At 39.0% G+C, this 13,001-nt stretch overlaps 1 protein-coding gene across 5 annotated transcripts in view; it reads left to right on the top strand.

Moving 5' to 3' along the window:
- The window catches only part of tbc1d32 (TBC1 domain family, member 32), an 84,519-nt gene that overhangs the window by 44,972 nt on the left and 26,546 nt on the right, over positions 1–13,001 (top strand). For 4 of the 5 annotated variants that reach the window (XM_044376346.1, XM_044376342.1, XM_044376345.1 and 1 more), the window contains exons 28-29: positions 1,103–1,186; positions 11,170–11,239. In XM_044376346.1, coding sequence (XP_044232281.1) covers positions 1,103–1,186; positions 11,170–11,239 — 154 coding nt within the window. The remainder of the gene's footprint in view (positions 1–1,102; positions 1,187–11,169; positions 11,240–13,001) is intronic. The other variant, XM_044376344.1, reaches the window with a different exon arrangement.

Genomic DNA, 13,001 nt, shown 5'->3' with positions numbered 1-13,001 from the left:
ACTGATGCAAGGCCTTTATATCTGTACTAGAAAGACATTAACAATAAGTGACACTGTTCCCCAGAGGTTTCAATTAGTGATGGTATTTCTGTCTGAAAAGATGTGTTTTACCTTCAAGAGTCACAATATAGAAAACGTGAAGCCTGCTAAATGATAAAGATATTTTATTTACCAGAAAGAGTCGATACAGGAAGTTCACACAGGACATGTTCATCCAAGTTTCCTTCAGTAGTACTTATAAATCCATTGTGTTTTAAGATGTATATAAAATACTCTGAATACTTCACCTTAAAGGTTCAGTTATCTTGTTAAAATCCTTCTCATTCATTTATATTTCCAGAATCTAAAATTATACAAATGTTTTTCATTTAAAGGTTTAACTGCTGGACACAAGATGTCTCCAACTTCACTGAAACGTTCTCAGTGTTTCAAGTTTCCACATCAGTTGAATACTTAGACCAGGACTGGCTTGTACAGGTCCGTCCCTTAAACTCCCTTAAACCCACTTTCCACTTTCAGCAGATGAATGTGAAAACAAACTCTGCACAGTGAAGCTCCAACATCTTAACTTAAGGAACAAGAAGACAAACATATTTTTGAGTGGAAGGAGACTTTAACTGATTATGCAGTTATGTGCTATCAGAGTGGTGTGATATTATTTACTTGCTTGTATTTCCTTCTCATTTCTACAGTTAAGCCTTCAGTGACTGTCGGTGGCAGTGAAGCCATTGATTGATATGAGCAGATGCACATTAGCGTAGCGTAGTGATCGTATCTCTCTACGTTTGTTTTTACTGCTCATCCATCGTCTCTGTGTGTGTAGAGACTCATCCAGAGATGTTTAAGCTGTCTGTGTGACTGAATCTTTTGGACATATTTCCATCAACACTAATGACTCAGTGATACAATAAACAGGCATAATGTAGCTTATAGTGAACTGGGCTTAACAGCGTAATACTGTAACAGGATGTTCTCCATCTCCAGGATGTTCTAAAAATATGTGAAGGAGCTGGCTTATCATAAATTGGATTTTCTTTGAACTCAAGGTTTTTTGTAGCTGTACAAGCATAATATTTTCTGTATTTCTGTTTTTTCTCCTCAGTGCTGGCTGACCTTCTGGAGAAGGTAGTGAACCATTTATCCAGCTGTGCCACAGAGTGCTTCTTCTCTCCGGCTCAGTTCAAAGGTCAGTGAAGAAGAGCAACACATTCAGTTTCCTTCTCCTACACAAAGGAAAATAATAGTAAAGATATTCTGTGGACTACACACAGATTCTTTGTATTTGGGACATGAATGTTACTTGTCATTTGTTCTTTTGCTCACTTTGTGGGTTATGAAAATGACATTAAGATCTTCAGTAAAGGAAGGAATTATAATTATAGTCATTCAGTGAGTGTTTGTGTGTTGAGATCCTGTAGATATGTTGTTGGAATAAAAGCTTCTGATCGAGTCTCCTAAACCAATCAGTAAGAAGCAGCTGGAAGCAGGTCTGAACCGCTGGACCTGCTCAGCCTCAACACAAACAGGTAACATGTCGGCCGTCATGTGGAGGTCTGTGTCGTCATGTGACAACAACCAGCGTTAAACGTAGACTGACAGAAGTCAGACCAACCTGAGATCAAGAATTAACTTTCATTATCACATTATCATATTATTACATTATCTGGGCTCATTTGTACTGGACCGGAGCTGCAAATAACAATTATATTCTTTATCATTTAACTTTCACATTATTTCAGTCAATAACTTGTTTGGCTCAAATAAAGTCAGAAAAGTTTTTTTTAAAAAAGGACAAAATACAAAGATATTTAGTTTAATATCATAGAATACCAAGAAATAATATTATATATATTAATAAATTCTTAATTACTAATCAAAACTATCCAATTAATTTCTGTCAATCAACTAATTGAGTAATGGACTAATTGTTTCAGCTTGGAGTGTTTTTGCTTCATCATGCCATCTTTGCATTTTGTTTTATTTTTGTACTCCATAAATAAACCAGTAAACCCACATGTGCACTGAGCTGAACTGGTAAACGTCTGCTAGACCACCTGAAGTGTCAAAGGATAGTTGTGTGTGTGTGTGTGTGTGTGTGTGTGTGTGATAAATAAAATCAGCTTGACCTAAGTCAGCCCCGTCTGAAAGCTCTTCCCTCCCTCCCAGAGGAAGCTTTCCTACATCCCAGTTAGGACTCCTGATTCAGCAAACTGGTATCAGGGTTTTTAAGGTCTGCAGTGAAACAGAGGCAGCAGAGGAAACTGCTGACATGGACTAGAGGGACTGTCGGGTGGTGAACCTGACTCCTGGACCTGGCTGTAACAGCCTTTAGGGAGGAGGAAGAGGTGGAAGACTGCTGGAAGGTTTCTGGCCTCTCTGGTGGAGGTCACTGACGTTAAAGGCTTGAAATATTGTTGGGCTGGCTTGGTTGGCACACCGTCAGTCCCTCTGGACCGGCAGACAAATTCCTCCTCATCCTCAGAGCAGCTTGTTATGTTTCCCATATCAAACCAGTCAAGGTCAAGTTAATCTCTATTATCTCTGAGGGGCAATTTGTTGCACAGCCAGCAGTAAATACAATCATCATCAACAATCAACACATAAACAATTCACACCAAAAAAACAGAATTACATAACGGTAGTGAAAAAGCCAACAGCAGCAGGGACAAATGAGTTCTTAAATCTATTGATCTGCATCTTGACAGATTATATCTGCGACCAGATGGAAACAACCTGAACTCGTTCAGTAGTTTGTTTGTAGCCGACGGGCTAAACAACCTGATCAGACTGATGATGATGGCAGCCAGAGAGAAACGCTGCTAATTAGTGAAAACCCAACAATCTCACAAACTGTAAACATTTCCTACGGTAATGAAGAGATAATTACATATTTCTCTGTCTCACTTTTCATATTTGTACAAAATACAGTAAACCTTCTCCTGAAAAACTTTAATTACAAATTATAGTAACGTCAAACAGAATTATGTTACATCTGATACGTAGCAACAGTAGGTGTTTAAACTGAAACCTGCCAGACTAGTTTAAATGATCACAACCTTCACGTTCAGAATGTTCAAAATCAGTTTATCACTGGAAATATTTAAAAACATCTAAAAGTCTGTTTCCTCCAGACTCAGTAAAATAAAAGAACAGGTTGTCAGGATTGTTAATTGAAGCATGAATGGAATCTACATCGTATGGGAGATATCTGTACTGAAGGTTTCTGTATGTATTGACTGAGTTTATGTCTTTTTGTCATGTGAATTTGTTAATTTTAAAAGATGGATACTGTTTCTATTAAGATTCAGCTTCTCAACTTCATCAACTCACTACTATAACAGATACTGTAGAACAGCTGCAGTGTGTTTTATTATGTAGAATAACTGTCACATCCATCTGTTTACATTATTTAAGTTTTATCTCCCATCAGTGAACTTTACTCAGCAGTTCAGACTTTCTACTAATTACTACGCTGCTAAAACACATTAAAGACAATTAAAGTTAACTGATGTTTATACAAACGCAGTGCATCATGGTAAAAGTGCTCTGAGAGATTGTTTCAGAAACATAACTGCATTATTAGTGACAAAAAGAAAAATTCAGGTTTTCATGCCAAATGTAAATAAATCTTACATTTTTATTGAAGCTTAAAAATATGATCAAATAACATTTTTGTCAAAATGCCAGAAAATATATTTTCCTTTATTGGTCTGGTTTATATTTATTACCCAGAATGCTTAGTGTCTGAGTTTTGAGTCATGCTGCAGGCAAAACACAGTCAGTTAATCAGAGAGAAGTCTGTTTATATTCAATAAAATCTCCAGAACACTTATGGCTGCGTTGTATTGTAGCCAGCAAACACTACAAATAACATTAACACTGCAGCACCCTCTATTATCATTTTAATATCTGAGTATTTAACAGTAATCTGTCCTCACTCACATCTGCTGATTGTAATTAGCAATTAGATGAATTACAGCGTAATTCTTTCAGTTCTCCGTTAAAGAGTTTAACAACTCTCAAATGTCCAGATGACATTAAAAACTGTTAAAAACTGAATCTTCTCTGAACATATTCACGCAGCGTGTTATTCCACTTCTGATTAGTCTTCAGTCGTATTCAATGATATTTTAATGTCTTTTAATAGTCGACTTAAATCAACAATTTCAAACAGATTTGATCAGATTCTGTATAATACCTTTTCAACAAAAAGACAAAATGATTTACATGAAACATAAAGAGACATAAAAGACACATGTAAATAAGACAGAAGCTAAATAGAATAAAACAGAAGAATTAAAACTGCAAGATATTAATAAATAGCCCCAAATTTAATCTAATAAAAGGCTGCAAACAGAAATGTTTTAACGCTGAAGTTTCCTGCCTGAAAACATTTCAATACATTTTAAATAGTTAAATCTCCTCCTTTAATATCTTTGGTCGTGTTTGGACATTTTGAGAGAAATGTTGCAAATCAAAGAACAAGACTGATATCTGGCAATAGAATTTAAAATCATTTGTTAGATATTCAACTTGGAAAAACAGACATTCCAGCTGTCCGTCAAACCTGCAGACCACCAGTTTATATCTGATGTCTCCTCACATGTAAACACATCAGACACAGTTCAAACTAAAACCTGCTCGTTCTCTTGTTACGAGCTCTTCAGCGGAGCCTCACTGTTTTTTGATTTTATTTTTATTTAACCTTTATTTAACCAGGAAGTCCCTTGAGATTGAAATCTCTTTCCGGAGGTAGACCTGGCCGAGAGCAGAAATATCACGACAGACAGGAAATACAAACAAATCAAATAAATCAGTTACAAGAACTTTTAACATGGCTGTAAACTAGATTATTAGGATGTCAAATACTCCAGGGAGTCCAGGGAGAAAAGTAGGATCCTGGTAATGAAGCCACCTGGTGGAACAGAGCTGAAGACGTCTGGAGGTTTCATTTATATAAGAGTTTACTCATCATGGCCTCGAGTTGGTTATAAATCATAGAGCAGAATAAAAACGTATCCTTAGTTTCAGCTTCTTCACTTCTTTCAGTTTGTACTTGGAAAGAAAGTTTGTCATCGATTGATTTCCCATCTATAGTGCAGAGATTTGTGTTATCTGGGATGTGGAGGGAACAAGTCCTAGAAAAAGTCAGGAATTGGGTTTTTTCTTCGCATTAAGAACTAACTTGAGCCTCTGTAGTGCGACTTGAACGGGTCAATAGCTGTAAGAGCAAAACAGATATCCTCTGTTGAAAAGGCTCTAAAGAGAAAAAGAGGTGTCACAGAGCTGGAATCAGATCAATGAGAAGCTGATTTAGACTCACTGGAATCCAGCCAGCTGATACTAAACGTTATTAAAGACTTCAGCTTCATTTCTGTTTGTGATGGGATGTTCAGGGACCTGAAGAAGAGTCGGAACAGGACAGAGATTTAATTTGCTTCCAAAATTTCTGAGGGATTATTGAGATTTTCTGACACAGTTTTTAGATAATAATCTGATATTCTGCTCATGCTTAAAGTTCTAAAATCAGACCAGTCAGCAGCGGAGTTTGATCCTTTAAACAAACTTCTTCAGTGACGCCTGGATTATTCCTCCCGCTAATCCCACATCTCTTTAGAGGAGCAAGATTATTACAAACTGATGTAAAGTTATTATGAAAATATTCCCAAACTTTTTCACCGTCAGGTGTCAGACAAACATCCAAACTACAGTCTTACAACAACTTTAACCAGGTTTCTGATCAAACCATAATGTCCATATCTGTTATATAAATCCATAATCTTATCACTTCTATTTAGGGAGGAGACTTCTAACATTAAAATGCATGATTCCAAGTCCTGTTCTATTATTGAAGTGACATGGGGAGGGGAGGGAGGGTATATTGGGACGGGATGCAGCGTTCCCAGATGACGGCAGCAGCAGTAAAACAGCAGATTTGGATTCTCTGTGTGAGGAGGCTCCATGTCGCACAGTAAACTGGTCATTTAAGGCTTTCAGAGTTTGCAGGTAATAACGAGGAGCTCGCTCACGTTTGAGACTAGTAAAGTGTCTGTCGCTGAGCAGGAAGGATTAGCTGGTGATAACTACAGAGATTCACTCACCCAGTTATGTCCATCACATCGTACAGACTCGATCCCAAGGTAAACAGACAAAGGTTCCAGCGGCTCAGTGCACAGCTGTGTGATTGTGGTTGTGGTGATCACTGCTGAGGCGCCTCAGGTTTGCAGCGTGTCGTCTTGACATGCAGGCTATCAGTGTAGGATCCATCACGTCAGAGCTGTAAGTCCTGCGGGGGGGTGGGGGGGGTGGAGGACAGTCTGGGCCACCATACAAACCAGTCAGCTGCAGTCAGACAAAGCAGGTCATCCAGTAGACGGAACTCTTTCTCTGGTTGAATCTCCAGGAAACAAGCATACAAACAAAGACCTGGGCTGGCGGCCATCTTGGATGTACATTGATACTGTTGCTGTCTTTACCTTCAGTTAAATACTGGTGCATTCATTCAGAACTTACTAAAAGGTAATCCATACCTTCTGAATGGAAACATACCTGCTTTATCAATAGGAACACTTTGTATGATCATGGTATGTTAAGCTTTTATTGTAGGTGGTGCAGGGTTTGACATGTATTATAAGTATTGAGACAAACGGCCCCGAGCTACTGAATAAAAGCAGCTGAGAGAATTTATGAGAGTAGAAGAATTCAACAAGATCAATTGTTATGAATTAGTCATTTATGGCGAGAAAACAGCCAATAAAAGGCAGCATCTGTGAGCAGTGTTTCTGAAAATGCAATCTAAATAATGAATTATAGTGATTAAACAGGGTATGAGGAATGTGCTTTTATTTAATATGTATTTTTCAATAAGGAGACAGACTTGTCAGCTCTTTTTTTTTTTTTTTCATTGAAGACTGAAATATTTCCCGTCGTGTATTGAAGGTCTTTTATCAGAACGGAGGCTCTTCTGCTCCTCTGAGGACACGCTGATGAAGAATCTTAACTCTGACTGTTTGTTTTGATGATTTATTTAAGTCCACATGCTTCAAAGTTGTTGATTTTTCCACTTTATGACATTCATTTTAGCGTTTCGTTTTTAGAAATCAGTTGCACTCATTTACATAATCTCATTAATGTAGAACAGTTATAGAGATAGTTCTTGCACAGTTTACACTGGAGGTTGGTGTTAATGTTTTTGTGATTAAGTCTTCCTAACATTATGCATACTAGAGGACACACAGAAATTAAACAATAAATTCTGTTATGTTGTAACTCACAGCACAGTGACGGTGCAGCAGGTTACAGATGGGATGAAGTGATCTAAATGAATAAAGTATTCAAGTATTAAGTATTCAGCCCCGTTAATAAATCATCACTGGTGTAGCCAACTGGTTTTAGAAGTCTCATAATTAGTTAAAGAGAAATAGTATATATATATATATATATATATATACATCCAAGATCTGTTTTCACTTTAACATTAAAGGGTATTTTTCTGTTGATTAGTGTCAAAAAGCCACATTAAATCTACTTTTAATTATAAGACAACAAAACATGCAAACTTCTTTTTAATGACAGACTTCAACATAAGCAGCTGGTTAGATGTAAACAACACACAGTAAAACCCCTAAAAAAACAATCAAAACCTGTAATATCTTTGTTTACCTCTGAATTAGAATCATGCTATTTATGAAACGACAAGTAATAAACGTTTATTACTGCGGAGAAACAGGCCTGTTGTTTGGTTAACAATAGCTGATCTCTCCGGGCTGCTTTCTCTACATTTAATATGATTTACAGAATGTGATTATAATCTGTATTTCCTGAATCTCTACAACAGAGGCGTCGAGTGCAAAGTTGGCAATGATTATGAGAATAATAAAAGCTGCGCATCACTGGTTTGAAAGACAGTTTAAAGATATATAGAACTAAATAACAGCAAGTAGAAATGTAATAATCAATAAAAGTGAACATCGCTTGTTATAAAATCATGCAACAAACAGTCTCATCTCACAGTCAGTAGCTGTTGTATAAATCTCTGATACCCTGAAAACTATCTCTTCTTCTGCTGTAACATCACACCAAGTATCAGTATGAAGCTACGTCTCTACATCTCTTCATTGCTTTAAAATGAAGCTTCTCTTGTGTCCTATTTGATATTCACACACTCGCAACACGCTCCGTCCTGCCCTCTAATATTCATCCCACCAAATAGCCTCTGAGGAGACCAGACACCTGTCAGAGATCTTGTTGAATTTCTGCAATATGCCAGTTATATGTGTGTGTGTGTGTGTGTGTGTGTGTGTGTGTGTGTGTGGAGGGCTGCTGGGGCACCTCTGTGCGTTTGATTGACGTCAACTACAGTCTCAGCCACTCTGCCCTACTTGAGTGCTCCCATTGTATGGAGAGAGCAGACTCATTTGCCAAGTATTAACCTCTGTCAGTTCACTGTTCTGAGTCGTATCTCCTCACCCTTTATGGCTCTGACTCCTGCAGGCAGCTGTCCAGCAATCTCATTTATTTCAGCTGCCTGTTGAAAATTGGGTGTCTGGAAACAAAGAAAGAGCACCTTTTTACGTGACTGCTACATCTTAATAGCTCAGACGAAGATCTGCTGCTTTCTCAAATGAATCCTCCTTTAAATAGATTTTCTCACCATCTTCTAGATTTGATTAAACCATTTCTTCTTTCAATACTTTATCCAGCTGAAGAGCAGAAATACCTAAAAACACAAGCCAGTTCAATTCAACTTTATTGTCAGTATGCTTGTGCACAAAGGAACATAGATTCCAAGATGCAACTTGCTAAAATAAAAACTACTAATTTAAACATGTATTCTCTGAAGAACCAGTTTATATGACGTGTTGGACGAACACCTCAGACATCAGATGTGTTTATAACTCTTCCAAACAGACACACTTGGAAGTTGGAGTGAAAAGCTGGTCGTCATAGAGAGGCGGGAAATGTGATAATTGTTAAATATGGGGCTAATGATGCATATTATCAGACAATCTCTCCTGGTTGGCATTCACAGTGTTGCGCTTGGATGTTCACACAAAAAGTTGGCAGAAATAGTTGTGTAATGAACTAAAAAAAAAAAAAAAGCTCGAGAGAGAAAATCAAATCCTCCTGTCAGATCGTCTGTTTCAGAAACTTACAGACCCCCAAACTCTAACGTCAGGACGGTGTGTGTGTGGGGGGGGGGGGGCAGTGGGTTTCTGAAGCTGTCGGACCATCGGACAAACAGTCCCGATGAAGCATACTGGCAGCAAACCTCAGCCTTACCTGCAGCTGTGTGTAAACTACTACTACTAAAACATCATGAGTTTGTTTGGCTGCACTGTAAACGGATTGTTTGGCTGTACACTGTAGAAAATATTGTACATACAGGATGTTTTAAAGAGGAAGAATAATTTAAATACAGCTAAAAACACAGAGGAAAGCAGGAAGCAGTTAGTGGCTGAGTTTAGTTGAACAACAGCATCATTAAGAATCATCTTCAGTCAGGATGTACAGACTGTACAGACATCTTCAGTGCGTCCCAGCAGACAGAGCTGTGGGTGTACAGTTTGTTACTGGGTAGAGTTACTGGTGATGTTCTGCTCTTATGCAGTGTTGGTTGGATGCTACATGGGCGTCGTTTGTGCAGTTTTGACAACCCGCTGCGAGGCGCTCTGGTCAGCAGAAGAACAGTGATGCAGTTTGTTAGGAAGCTCTCCGTCATGCTGTTGTATCAGTTGACTAAGAACTGAGGGGGGAGTGAGCCCTCCCTTTAACACCTCCTCTTCTTAACCAGAGAGGAGGTGTTAAGGGATGAGGTAAGGTCCTTGAAGATGTGAACCTAAAGCTGGAGACTTCTAGGGAAATGGAGATAAGTCTGCAGCTCTTAACTTCCTGAAGTGAGCTCTTTGTTCTCGCTGGTGTTGAGTTCAGGGTTGTTATCAGAGCTTTAAAGTGTTTAACCTCCTCCCTGCAGGCCGTCTGAACATAGTGCTGTTGTGCTATCATCCACAAACTCAATGATGGATTTTGATTGATGAGCAAGACACATTGTCACGGGCGAGGAGGGAATAAAGGAGGGGGCAGAACAATCGGGAGGCGTTGCTGTCTGATGTGATGAATACAACGAGAGAGAATTCATCTCCATTAGACAGTAATTGCCATCAGCGAGAGATTTTTATGTTAATATGTGAGGAGAGCAGCGTGAATATGCAGCACAAGTTGTCCTGGCAGAGCTTCATGCCCTCATCAAAAGCTATTTATTCTCAATTAATACAAGATTTGATGGTCTGTGATTAATCCACATGGCTCAGCTCTGATATTTCATTGGTAACAATGTTGAATTATCACTTCGATATGAAGATTAGCGTCACCCTATCATCATTTCCCCCGCATATTTCTGCAACATTAGTCTGTAAATTGGATTTGAAGTTTTTCCTTGCCACCGATGCTGTCTGGATAATACTTTTTATATTAATTGTTGAAATCTTCCCATCATTTTAGCACAAACCGTCTGAAGCAGGGGATCCATTAGCACAAATGAAATAATATTCTGTTTCCCTAAAGCCAGGACGCTGCGGAAACATCTTCCAAACAAAATACCAGTCCTCCCATAGTTATTGCTTCATTCATCCTTCTCCCCACACAATTACAACTGTAATTCCAAAAACTAATATATTTTTAAGAATCTGCGCATTTAATGGTGCTAAGTAAGCGCCCATGAGAGCAGCTGGTGAGAGTGATAGCTCACCAGACGTCCCCGCAGTCTGTACAGAGCTGCAGCATGTGGATCTAAAGCCGCGCTGCTCTGTATTCTCAGCTGCTGTAGGACCCAAAGTCTGCATAAAGTCCTGGAATAAAGAGCCTTCTCACACTGATGAAAATTTTATTTTGTAGTTCTTCAAAAACTCTAAACTGCTGCCGTGGCTGCTGACTGTTAGTGAAGCTAAACGACTGCTGTAAAACTGTTAAATACAAAATGACCTGGACTCAACATCACAGCTGAAGTGTCCTGAAAGTACCAGGTCATGATATGTTTTTTTCCTTTCTCCACAGCCGTACTGCAGCCTGTTAGTGATGTCTGGGGGAGTATTTTTGCAGTCGTATCCCCTCTGTGGGTGTTGCCTTGCTTGGTTATAACTACTTCTCCTCTTTAATTGTCTTGTTTTACAGCAGAAGAGAAGAGTGTGAAGAGTGCTGTATTATCTTCTGTGGAACAGCTGGGAATCAACATCTGTCTCAGGTATGTTAAGTGTTTTCCTGTAGCTCATAAATCCTTATTTATTCTAGTCTTCTTACAGCAGCAACCTGGGAAGCAGAACATGCTGTGTACAAACTCTTTCATGCAGCTCATATTCCCACTGAGCTGCAAGCTGCAGAATCCTCTAAAAATAGACCTAAAACACTTGAACGCTGCTAGAAAGAACCACTAGTGTTGGTTTACCTGACACTTCTATTCCCACATCACAAAATGTGATGGATTTCAAAAATGTTTTCAGAACAGCTACAGTAAAACTTTTTCAGCTGTAAGACATAAATGGTAAACATCAGATGCATAAAAGTGTGCATGCACAAACGCAAAAATATGCTTTCACACTCTTTTTGTCAGATTTATAAAGTCCATGTTTATTCATTTTTCAGTTTTTTACTGATTTCCACTTGCATATGAAAACCTAAAACAAAAAACAGTAATTTTACCGTCTGCGTTGGTGACGTCCGCTAACATCCTCATGCTCAACTGTTACAAAAGGCTGCGTAATGTCGCAGCGTCTCCTGCAGCGTGTTAAACCTTTAAACCCTAACCCTAATCCTAATCCTAAACTCTAACCCCTAACCCTAAACCCTAATCCTAACCCCTAACCCTAATCCTAACCCCTAACCCTAATCCTAAACCCTAACCCCTAATCCTAACCCTAATCCTAAACCCTAACCCTAATCCTAACCCCTAACCCTAATTTTAACCCTAACCTTAACCCCTAATCCTAACCCTAATCCTAACCCTAATCCCTAAACCCTAACCCTAATTTTAACCCTAACCCCTAATCGTAACCCTAAACCCTAACCCCTAACCCTAATCCTAACCCCTAACCCTAATTTTAACCCTAACTCCTAATCCTAACCCCTAACCCTAATCCCTAACCCTAACCCTAATCCTAACCCCTAACCCTAATTTTAACCCTAACCTTAACCCCTAATCCTAAACCCTAATCCTAACCCTAATCCCTAAACCCTAACCCTAATTTTAACCCTAACCCCTAATCGTAACCCTAAACCCTAACCCCTAACCCTAATCCTAACCCCTAACTCTAATTTTAACCCTAACTCTAATTTTAACCCTAACCCCTAATCGTAACCCTAAACCCTAACCCCTAACCCTAATCCTAACCCCTAACCCTAATTTTAACCCTAACCCCTAATCGTAACCCTAAACCCTAACCCTAATCCTAACCCCTAACTCTAATTTTAACCCTAACCCCTAATCGTAACCCTAAACCCTAACCCCTAACCCTAATCCTAACCCCTAACCCTAATTTTAACCCTAACCCCTAATCCTAACCCCTAACCCTAATCCCTAACCCTAAACCCTAACCCTAATCCTAACCCCTAACCCTAATTTTAACCCTAACCTTAACCCCTAATCCTAAACCCTAATCCTAACCCTAATCCCTAACCCTAATCCCTAAACCCTAACCCTAATTTTAATCCTAACCCCTAACCCTAATCCTAACCCCTAATCCTAACCCCAACTCCAACCCCAAAACAAAAAACAGAGAGTAATTTTACCGACTGCGTTGGTGACGTCCGCTAACATCCTCAGGCTCAACTGTTACAAAAGGCTGCGTAATGTCGCAGCGTCTCCTGCAGCGTGTTATAGTGGAGACATCCCCACTCGCCTGAAATGAAGAACCTTCACAAACATCTGAAGAAATTATTACACTTTTTTGAAATATAATGAGCTTTATGGAAAACAACCAGAGGCTCTAATTCACAGCAGCTTTCACCAC

Source organism: Thunnus albacares, chromosome 16 (genome assembly GCF_914725855.1).
Source record: "Thunnus albacares chromosome 16, fThuAlb1.1, whole genome shotgun sequence".
Taxonomy (NCBI): Eukaryota; Metazoa; Chordata; class Actinopteri; order Scombriformes; family Scombridae; genus Thunnus; species Thunnus albacares.
The sequence above is the reverse complement of the archived record's forward strand: the minus strand, read 5'-3'. Positions and strand labels throughout refer to the sequence as shown.